The sequence below is a fragment of the Lepisosteus oculatus genome, chromosome 7 (assembly GCF_040954835.1).
Source record: "Lepisosteus oculatus isolate fLepOcu1 chromosome 7, fLepOcu1.hap2, whole genome shotgun sequence".
NCBI classification, from domain to species: domain Eukaryota; kingdom Metazoa; phylum Chordata; class Actinopteri; order Semionotiformes; family Lepisosteidae; genus Lepisosteus; species Lepisosteus oculatus.
In genome coordinates, this window is record NC_090702.1 from 44,178,901 (window position 1) to 44,190,924 (window position 12,024).

The window sequence follows — 12,024 nt, forward strand, 5'->3', positions numbered from 1 at the left end:
ATGATACTGTAGTTCTGCCTCCCTCAGGCAGAAATAGAATATTCTTCTAACACAAATGAAGAAAGAGGTCATTTGTTTTATGTGAAATCAGCCAGGTTAATATATTCCAAATTAAAGCGATCAATGTTAAGGTGTTGCAGGCACTAAACAGCTCCTAGAAAAAGTTCACTATCACTACCACATCAGAATGCCTCCCAACAAACACACACAAAAGTAATATAATTTCCATGTTCCTTGTTCTGACTGATGTATAGAGAAATGTACCGCATGGTTTATACGGTTCACTCAGATGATTTATTACAGTGAACAACATCATGAAAGAGGTATAATGGATTCAATACAGTACTGTATGTGGTCTGAAAGTAAACAAAACTTAGAGAAGAATTAATTTGCAACAAAGGCAACCTTTACCTGTGAAAAATACACTTCTGGTCTTTAAACATGATGGACACATTGCTACCTGCGTCTAGATTGCTCCCAGTGATGTTGACAATAGTGCCCCCTGACACAGGACCACGATTAGGCTTCAGGTACATTAATTTGGGAACCTGTAAAGTAAAAAAAGGTAAAATGTACTGCATTGGGAAAAAATTAACTATTTTTCCCTACATAACAAACCTATGAGCTAAGAAAAGCAACATGTTTTTTCAGATTTTGGTAGAACATACTATGCAATGCATTACATTTTTGTCTGTCAGACATACTGTCTAAATTTTCTTGTTAATTGGATAATAACACCCACGCAGTTTCATTTCAGAATGCGTTTCATAACAAGGAGAAATCGCAGATGAGTGTGCACTGCATCTTAGCAGCATACAACATATTAGTAAAATTGCTTCTTAAGCATCTATTAAAACAAAGAAAATACACGTTCTTACAGATTGTGTAATCTGTATCATTCAATGTAAATTTCACGTGTTTTCTAAAACAAATATTTTTAATCATACTCATCACTCGAATGGTAAAGAAACATAGAAGGAAATATTTACATTTCAATCATTACTAAAGAAAACAGTCCTACTGTATGTACTCTAGGAGAACAAGTTTGCTAGTGAAAGGCATCTCTGACACAACCGATATCTACACATGCTTACAGTAAAAAAGAGTAAAGGATGCCAAGCCAGCATTCTAGTGCACAAGTGCCACCACCAGCATTAAAATATGACAACTCCAGGAGTGCATTCAATAGGATCCTCCCTGGAAACCTAGAAAGCTTCTAAGATATTCATTATGTCTTCATATTTGTGAAAATTAAACAAAAATATCTATTAAAAATAAATTATTAAAATAGATGTGTTCATGCACTATGTGTATGTATAATGCAGTTACAGTATAATTGCACCATGAGCCCTACTGAAATCTCCTAATTCATTGTTCTGACACCAAGAAGACTATATATATTTCTTATTGGTCACTTTGGCCCTCGTCATTCTAATAGAGATCATTTCTGATACAGATGTTGTCCTGATTCAATAGGATTTTCAAAAAACCTGTGTTAATTAAGTGCCTTTCTGTGCTTCCAGCCTTGATGTCTCATGAGAATTAATTGGCTGCCATCGGAATGTACTTGAACATGAAACAAAAAGATACTCACCACAAAGAAATAATATTTGTAGGAAGTTGCCATGAATTCAGGTCTGCACTCTCCCACACAGACCTGCACGCTTCCTGCATATTGACTTCTCTCCGCTTTCCCCATTTCACATACTATCCTGAAAACAAAGATGAAAAGAAATGGATTTGTCCTGCAGAACGTTTTGATATTCTTTTGTGTCGTGTTGGCTTCACAGTGGCATACCGATTAAGTTAAATGTCTGAGATGGGAGTCAGGGTTCGTACCTCAACCATATCCAAATCGCCACACAAAGCCCACCCATTTTGTGTGACACAAAAGAAGCCTTAGCTGAAAACAATCTTAAATCTTGTATGAGATACTGCAGACTTTTGATTAAAGGCTTTATGGTCAGGCCAGACAAAAACTAAACTTTTAAATCTAAATGAAAAGTGTTGCATGTAATGCAACATACTGTGGTACATCACCAGGTAAGCACCATCCCACTTGTCATGGGATGCATGGCTGTAACAGCATAATGCCATACTGTATGCATGATTCTCATCAACAGGAACTAGAAAGCCTGTCATGATTGTGGGATAAACTAAAGCTAGAAAGTATAGGCAAATCTTGAATGAAAACCCACTTGAGCAACCCAAGGATTTATGTCTGCTTCAAAAAGTCTGCAGGACAATGACATGAAGCACACGACCAAAGACAAACTGAAGTGGTCCGAATAGGATAGTGACTTGTCAAGACAGAATCCTGACTTGAATCCATTAGAAATTTTACAGCAAGGCTTGACAATTGTAGTCCATTAACTGTCCCCAACGAACTTGTCAGAACTGGTAGACTTTTGCCAGGAAGAATGGATAAAATTACACCATCCCACTGTGCAAAACTGATGGAGAGCTATCCAAAAATACTGACAGCAGTAAATGAAGTAAAAGGTGTTTCCACCAAGTACTGTCTTAGTGCACTGAATACTTAGGCAATCAGTCAATTTCACATTATATATCTTTTAAGGTTTTGCTGACAATCATCCTCCTTCACCTATGAAAGTATTCATTTTGATCACCAACTAATATAAGCTCATACGGAAATATACATTATTTGTAAAGCAGCAAAATGAAATACAGTGTTATTGATAGGTGGTGAATACTTTTCAAGGCACTGTATAAAGCCTATATCAAATAGACAAAATACATTTTGAATATAATGTAGACTGTGTCATGCATTATCTGCAATAATGTTTTATTAATGGCATATTTATAGATCATTTCACTTCTTTTCAAAGCCACTTTTAGAAATGTTTAATCTGAACCAACTATGATTACTGAACTTAATGCTAGTCAGAAAAGATTAAATCTTCTCAACTGTAAAGCAATACACTACTCAGAACAGTTTTCTGTATGCTTATTTGGGCATGTCTTTCCAAATGTCAAATGTAGAGTAAATACACGACATTCAACTGGAAACCGATAGAGTAGGTTTACACAGATTTTAAGATGGCTTTGTACTTGTCTAATGCTGAATTTTCTCACAATATTTAAGAAGCTTAAGAGGGGTGATTTTCACAATAAATTGCCACCACTTTTCTTCAGTTTCTTCAGTTCAGTCTGAGCTCTTATATTTGTGATATAACTCTGGTAAAAAGATAAGACAGCACAGATACATATGAATGTTAGTAAGTAAAGTGATTAAAAAAAATAAAATCCTCCAAATACGCTTCACAGCTGGTGCAAATTGTTTTAGTTTTCCATTTACCCCCCCTGCTAACACTTCTGCCACTGTTTCACAAGGTAATTGATGCGCTGAGTCATTACCACTTTGGTCTTGTTGTCATCACTGAATTTCAGACCTCAGAGAGCTTCCTTCATAAGGCTAAGATCTGGACTCCCTTATGAAAATATGCTGTGGCAATCTAGTGATACCAAGGTGGTAATCATTAAGAATAACAGAAATTACCACAGGATTATCACAACAGCTAAAAGTATGACAGAAATATAACTTGTGGAACATAACAGCAACAGCATACTACTACAGGAATGTATTAGGTTCTTCTTTGGTAAATGCCATAATTATTATATTATGTAGGTAGGTCTCACAAAGATTTGAACTCGTATTCACTTCCAAGGAAATCACGTTATCCCATTACCAAAAGATCTGACAAGGGGTGTGAATGGAATAATCAATATGATTGAAATATTCCGAGATGTTCAGCGGTAAACTATCACATACGGTAGACATAATGTGAAGGAACACGCTTTATAACAGAAAGTTACAACAGTTAGTTGCCTTGACTAGCACAATTGATTCTGCAGAGCAGGTACAGCACCAGGATATTGCAAAATAAATATGGAGGAAATAATGTGATGGATGGAAGTATATTTTACATACGAGCTTACAATTACATGATAAATACCCCAGGAATGTTACAACAGAACTAATACAACTATATCTGCCATGTGGTATTTTAGTACAGTTTACCTCGGGAACATTTAAAAATGTAAAGGATATGATTTACAAGATTATGAAAGTACCACCTGAAGTAAAATGTCTCCAGAAATCTTGTGCATGTTTGTGGTAATATATTGTATTTTTCTGTTAATGGGCTATAAGGTGTGTGAGGTAACAGCTCAAAACCAAGATCCTCAATGCACTTCACTGTAGCTCTTATCTGTAATGCAGAAGACAAATTGTTGCTTCCTTCATCAGGACATGCAACTTTCTGATTCTGTGCATTGCGGTCAGTGATATCTATCAACCTATGGTGCTTTTGATTTTTTCAAGTGCAAATGGATTTTAAGCATGTTATTTTATTTTTTTATACAGCTACTGTGTATGCAAATCTAGATACAGTATATTGAGAGCACATACAGTACATCACACATCCACAAGAAGAATTTCTTAACATTGTGCAACCAATCAAGTGAAGATCCTTTTTTACTCTTGCAAAAGGAAATGGTGATATATATATATTTTTGCAATTCAGATTAACAGACGAATCTTTACAATGCCATTTTACTTACTGCTCAGCAGGGATATACCCCTCTGGAACTGGTGTACAATCGACTTCTGCCACCTTTACATGTCCCTCTATCTCCCTGAACTCCAGGCCAAGATTCTCCCCTCGTATGGTTACCAATGTACCACCTTCCCTTGGACCTCTTAAAGGAGTTATCTGAAATAATCACAGAAGACAAATTAAATATTAATAATACCCTAGCAAGGAGTATCCAGATGAAGAAAGTGAGAATAATTCTGTCTGTATCTGCAGTGCTCGCGGATAGGGTTGGTTCACACAAGTTCACAGAATCCTGCAGTGTTGGCACATATTTGCAAAATGTTGCAAAATGAGTCCAATTTGGCTCTTCATCCTATTCATCTTATGTATGAAAATTGTAGGTCACCAAAAATGCTGCCTGTGAACTCAGGTATATTTTCATTTTTTTATCAGTTCACAGACAAATCAAAACAGAGAGTGGGGGAACGAGAGAAAGCCAGAGAGCAAAAAAAGATCAAGAGATCCAATTTAAGAGTCCAACCTTAATTTCCGAGACAGAGAATGCTTTGATTTTGTAAAAAAAATAAGCTGTTATATTCAATGTTGTGTTCTGTATTTTTAAAATGGCTAAAAGTGCTACTTAATTTCCTACAGTATGTATTACATTTGTGTGTGGTTAAATTTTCACTCGGATAAGGTGAATGATTGTAGTAATGTGTTATGAAAATATCTTCTGTCAAAGCTTCACAATTACATAAGGAGCATTAATACCAAAACAAACAAGACTGGCTTAAAAAAACTGGACTACTTTACACAAATTAAATTCTGAAAGATTATTGCTAATCACAACCTATGAAACTACTCCATAAAATTCAAATTGTAATATCTGTCGTGAGGAAAATATGTCTCAGAGAGAACATTTTCTTGAAGTCTTAAAATATTTAAAGTATTTTTGTAACAGCTTTTAGAACCTCTGTTGTTCATTTCAAACTTATAATGTTAACATTATTATTAAGTTGTTGTCAGATTTTATTTAAGCACTGTGAACATATTTGGGGTATTAATCTCAATTATAACACTGTTGAGGGACAAGACGCAGGTTACTATTACATATATTGAAGCTGTTGCATATGAATGTTCAATGCATGACTGCACCATTAAACTACTAAACCCTAAGGAAAATAGCTGTGACCTCTTGATCCTCGACTTGCAGTGAAATATTTTATAAACTTCAGATTCAAAGAACTATTTTAGCCGTGTGCTCTGCAGTGTATCATTCTCTGAAGAAAATGGTGCTGTCACCAGAGGAAAAAAAAACTCAGCATAATTATAATAGCCATGGGTATTCACTGATTTGCCCAGATGCCCCTTATTTAAGGGTTTAACTATTGACACTTTAATCCTGTTTCTTTAATTAAGTGCTTTATGAGCCCCTATTAACATTTCAACTACCAAGATATTGCTTTCCTTCCAGATTTAACATGCAAAATTGTTCTGAGTTGCTAAGGGACTAAGGCCCATACAATAGCATGCATTCAGACAGCAGTACATTCACAGAACAAAAACAGAGATGGATGATTTACAGAAGGTAAATCTACTGTATGATTGAAAACAATCAGACCAGTGGTGGACGTTTAGGCATTCTACCTATATTGAAAAAAATCTATACAATTTTAAGTTAAAAAGAAAAAAAAGAAAAAGAAAAACTGAATTATCTGTGTTAAAACTCATAAAGGTCTACCAACATATGTAAATATGAAAACATTATTCAAATATACAGCTGGTTTGTGTGTTTCTCGATTCTTGAGGTTTATTTCCACACTGACTTTTTTTATAATGGAAAAGTAGTCCAGAAAACACATAGTCTCAATTATGCAGAGGAGGGTGAAGAGTTCAGCTCAGATACACACTGGATATTTGTTCAGTTTATAGTTAATCAAGTCCAATTAAACAATACAGAGCTCACGGTCTGTCTCTGCTGATGAAGAGAGGGATGAAACATGGCACAAATGCCTGAATGCTGCATTGTTTTGTATCTTAAGTCCATAAACTTTGAGGTTGGCAAACTGTAAAAGTGTCAGCTTTCACATTATACAGTATGTGTTATTTGCATGGTTACCAATGGTTTCGGATAAGAAGTTAAAGAGTCCTAAACGCACATGCTGGACTTTCCTGTTCAGCCTTTTTTACTGATACACTGCAAGTAATGACTGTGAAGTTCCAGCTTTGTATTAGTGTTTTATGTCAAATCTAAATCACAAAAAAGTTCATACTGTAGCACTTCACGAATAGTGTTTTTGTTTCTTTACAATGTGTAACACATAATGTGGCCAAGGATCACCATGTGGTTAGGTAATCTTCAAATACACCTTCAAATTCGAGATGTATTTTTTCATGTGAATTAAAGTGTGTGTGTTTATTCATATTTATCACATTGTAAATAATGGTGTTCAGAACTCTGCAGTCTCTTCAAAGATATACAGTATGCAGTGTGCTGTGTTTGAATACAATAGTTCCTCATTTAAGCTTTGATTATAAGTGGCTTCAGTGGCAGGTAATTGTATGAACTGAGAAAACACTCTTTTCTATTATAACACACAGTTTGAGTCTGTTCTTTCAAACAGAATGGGGTTTGGGGTAAGGATGTCCTAGTCTTCTCTGTGTGCAAGGACACACACATAGCATGACTTAAACTGACAACGCAGGAATGTAGTTGTAATGTGAACATTGTAGAAGAAAATCTGAGAGCCTTCAGTCATACAACATTACTAGTTTGTTTCAGCAGTGTCTGTTATTCACCATCAATGTAAAATAATTTTCTACAGGGAAACAGAAGCCAAAATACTTAATGACAGCATTATAAAAAAGAGGATGCACTTACAAAATATTCTGCAGCACTTTGTGCTTTGCTTCAGGGTGTTTTAATCATTGGAGCTTCTAGCTTCCATATTAACTTTCAGTTGTTAATTTTAGCCTGATAAATTAATGCTATACAAGAAATTGCAAGATCAGAGACATTCTTGAACGTGCTTTATGATGTGTGACAATGATTTTCCTTAATGAAACACAACGTTTCCAAAAATGTATTTATTTTCATTACGTTAAATAGATGTTGTGATAGATACAATGAATTATTTATGTAACGGCAGCAACATTGGTGGATAGCTTAAAATTCATACAAAGATTTGCATTTGTTTTCCTAAGTTGATCACTATACAATCCCTCAGTAAAATGTACAGTTTAATTCCAGGGTCTGCATATGGTTAAGAATACACCAATACACCAGCTACAGGCAGTCTGATTTATCTTGGTTTTCAAACGTTCAGCTAACCATCACTTCTCAGTTACCATCTGCCTTAAATACAGTAAATGGATTGCGTATTCTAAGTCTCAGCATTGAAACCAGAACTTGCAGTGTCATTCTTCTCTGCCACATAAAAACCCTTACTGGGCTTTTATATGCAGTGCAAGGTGCATCTCTGTGATGCATACACAGACCACCACTCAAGGAAAGCAGGTCAAGTCAACATGCTCAACCCCTGCAGCTGTGCTAATAAACACATTTAGTAACCCTGTGCAGGACACACTATCCTATACATTTTGAAAAAAATGAATCAATAAAGTTATCTGCTGTGTAAATGGAAAAAATACTTTGGGAAATTTAGTCTTCTAGTCATCTGTATTGTTCTGGAAGAAATTAAGATTTTAAAGATCCTTTTTGCATGTAGCTAATTCATTATGGTTCTATATCGGCAAGTCCAAAACCTGATAGAGACATGCACAATAATGAACAGACTCAGTGTCTTTTGTAGTTCTGTCACTGCCTGCTTTAGAAACAGTAGACCAGATTAAAGAGGTATTGACTCTCACTTGTGAAAAGCTTCCAATGGTTTACCCAAAAGAAGAAGAAAAAAGCTTTACTTCCGTAAATGTAGCAGAATTGGTTCAAAGACCATTAATACTGTGTGTACTGCATTAAAAAAAAAAACTCAATATGAAAGCACAAGTATGGCTAAGAAATTCAGATGTCCAAATAATGCTGGAAGGTTATACGTTACATGACTGATAAAATCAATAGCATACTGTACATTGTGCAACAACATATACAGTATACTATCAATATTTTCTAATTTTATATGTTTTCATTCATAATACAAAACTATACTTTACAACACCTATTAAAGATTTTTTATATGTTTAGAAAAGATGTTAGGTTAATGAGAGTTTAGAATCAATATAAAATGTGCATTAGACAGATATGGTAGGGAAATATTCAACTGTGCCATAATTTCTGTTTTCTCAGTAAAGCTTTGTGAAACAATGTGAAATTTTATATATGGAAATATAACAAAACAGCAGTTTATTATCTTAAGAGAATGCAGTCATAAAGTGACAAAAAAAAATTAAATGTCTGCTGGAGTACAGTACTGTATGTTTCAATTACACTTGATATTCGTTAAAAAGGGAAAGATTCTTGTATCATGTAAAATTAATTTTTCATGTCCTCTTTGCTATACTGATATGAAGGCTCTTATAACTTCTATGTGGTTTTTAAAATGTGGCTGGGTGTCTTTTTGGAGAGCAGCCAGCAAGACAAAACTCCCCTACAGATCCAGACAGAGCACTAGCTGCAATACATATCCAACCACCAGAGGATTCTGCTCCATTAAATGGTCACAAAATACTTTCCAACAAGAATCTTTTAATGCAGCATCAAGGAGATGCTGTATTAAGACAAGGAAAATTTTCACAGACTTGTATTGTCTGTATTTATAGTGAGTGTGAAGTTTAACCTGAAGACACCCTCAGTGGTTTAGGCAAGCATATGTTTAAGCTCTCTACATCCATCATGTTTCAGAATGGTAAGGGTATTTCCCACAACTAAAACCATGTACTGTATCTAACATGTTACAAATGGAAACGGTGTTGAAACTGCTACCTGTTTTTTCTTATCCTCAGTTAAACAAACTTTCATATCATTTTTACTACACGACATACAGTAACTCAGTCAATGCAAACGTTTCTTTAGGAACCCCCATACCCACACCATCCACCATCACCACAACCTCACCTTCACCACAATAAACAGCATTTGAAGTTTATATCACCATTAGTGAATTTACCACTCACACATGATTTTATGTTGCACTTAAAAGCTCTTCAAACCAGTTCTATTAAAAAGATATTAGCAATACCTAGAGTACTCATTTCATAGTACTAACATATGAAACAAGATGAGCACCAACTGTTTTAATAACAGATTTTTTACCTGTGTTATTTTTGGGTGGGTACATTTGCTGTTCAGCCCTGTGTTCTCCAGCCACTGGTTCTGCAGTTGTGGGCAATGCTGTTTCAGTGTACATCTGTTCTCCCTTTTACACCACACACAGCCAAAGTGAGGATCAGCCTTCAGGCACAGTCCACAGCTCTCCCTCATAGCTCCACATTTATACAGGTGAACTGCCACATCACAAGAAAAAAAGAAAATCAGAAAGCAAAGACAAATCTTACCAGGAAACAACACATTCAAATGAGCCAATACACAAACGCTGAAAGCAATTTTTGGATATTACCATAATATTGTGATTCATATTACGTCAGTTAGTACCAAAATGTGTATCATTTTTTTCTATTTTCATGCAATATGCAATAAAACTAAACCATTGCTCATGTTAAATAATATTTTATGTCACTGCAGTTGACTTATTTCTCTAGATTTTCAGATCAATCTCTTATACCAATACAAGTATCTCATAGCCTTCCCATGTGTATAATGCAGACTGTTATGTAGATATTTATGCAGATATCCTCTATTTATACCACACGTACAGATGAAATGCAGAAAAATTAACACTTCCACTATGTGTGGGGACGTGTTTTAATACAGCAGGGTTCATATATAGTTATATATATGGTAAAGGTTCCCACTATGCATTACTGCTTATTGTCTTGTAATTTAAGGGAGAAATGAGCTTATGCTCTGCTTGGATGAAATCGGCAGTCTGATCTATTTTACTTTTGCAACCACAATCTCAGTTTGGAATCATCAACTACGGTATTAGCCACACTAGCCTTTGCTCACATGAGCACAATGAGGAACAGGAAGAATGGGGACCTTTTTTGATAACAATACATTTCAAAACAGTCGCATGGTGCCTGAGGAAGAGTCAGCATTCACTGGAGGAGTGATGCAGCTCCCAGTGACAATAATGCAAACACAGGGCTAGAGCTAAGACACAGAAGTCTCTCATGTGCAGTGACCGGAATTCAACTGTAGTGCTCAACCTGTACTCCTAATGAACAGCACTGGCTGAAATTAACTGGTTGACTCCTGGGATACCATATGGGATCCCTCCTTCTAGAGAATTCTGATGCATTGGGCAGACGTTACATTTTCTATTCAGACCAAGACTTCCAAAGGTGCATATTATACCGTGTAAGAATGGGCGTTTCACAGTTCCATATATGCTTAAGGTTATTTTTCTCATCATGAGGTATTTAGAAATACAAATAGTCAATCTAAAACAGAATATTTCTTATGTGCTTTATTGTATTTTAACAGAACTAGATGACATTATTATCTAGATATGGTCAAGTCCATTGGTTCTCTTTTATACAGTACGTCACAATAAATGGGCATTAGCATCAGAGAACATAATGTCTGAGAAGTTACTTTTGCAAAACTTCACTGAGGGGGAAGATGGGCAGAGTACACAGAAGTAAGATAAGATTCTGTGCAATGATGTGAGCAAGACAGCTCTGAGGAATGGAGACAAATGGGCTTTCTACTGGCCCCTTTAGAATTTATGAAATCAGACACTGACAGGTGGATAAATTCTGTTTCATCTGAAGAATCTTTCACATATTTAGTTTTTAACATTTTAAGGCAGGTTTACAAGGTAAATGTATTAAATTGCTGCTTTTCTGCCCCTTTTAGACAGCTTCTCTTTTTCTTTTATTGAGAGTTTAGGAACTTATTAATCACTGTGGTTCCTGATTGATTTATACAGTACACATTACTGTAGCTCTCTCTCCACAATGAAACCCAATCATTCCGCCTACGACAATGACATAGTTCCTTAGTTCCGCTTTACAAATTATGTCCACCAGAAATAAAATGTGCAATCACTCCATCTTAGGTCCATAAGTGAAGTAGGTGAATGGCAAATAATCTGATAGCATTTTATAAAAATGGCTTAAGAAGCAACCAAGTCATGGCTACACAGAATGAAAAATAGATTTTCCATAAACCACTTCGAAATTATTGAAGAGAATTTGTTGAACCCTTTCCAACAGAGCTAATATGGGAGCAAAATATTTAGCTCATATAAGGACTGCATAGTAAGAGGCTGGCGTTTAATTGCTGTATCTCACATTTTCATCCGTTTATAAACAGAGGCAGCCTTACAGGTGACATTTGCTCTTTTCTTAGGCACTTAGCTCTTAAACTACGGTGCTCTGCTTC

At 35.5% G+C, this 12,024-nt stretch overlaps 1 protein-coding gene across 3 annotated transcripts in view; it reads right to left on the reverse strand.

The window, feature by feature from the left end:
* plxna4 (plexin A4) overlaps positions 1-12,024 on the reverse strand; it is a 341,756-nt gene that overhangs the window by 69,200 nt on the left and 260,532 nt on the right. For all 3 annotated transcript variants that reach the window (XM_015352424.2, XM_069192541.1, XM_069192542.1), the window contains 4 exons: positions 9,829-10,019; positions 4,585-4,736; positions 1,595-1,712; positions 412-548 (listed from right to left, as the gene is read on the reverse strand). In XM_015352424.2, coding sequence (XP_015207910.2) covers positions 412-548; positions 1,595-1,712; positions 4,585-4,736; positions 9,829-10,019 — 598 coding nt within the window. The remainder of the gene's footprint in view (positions 1-411; positions 549-1,594; positions 1,713-4,584; positions 4,737-9,828; positions 10,020-12,024) is intronic.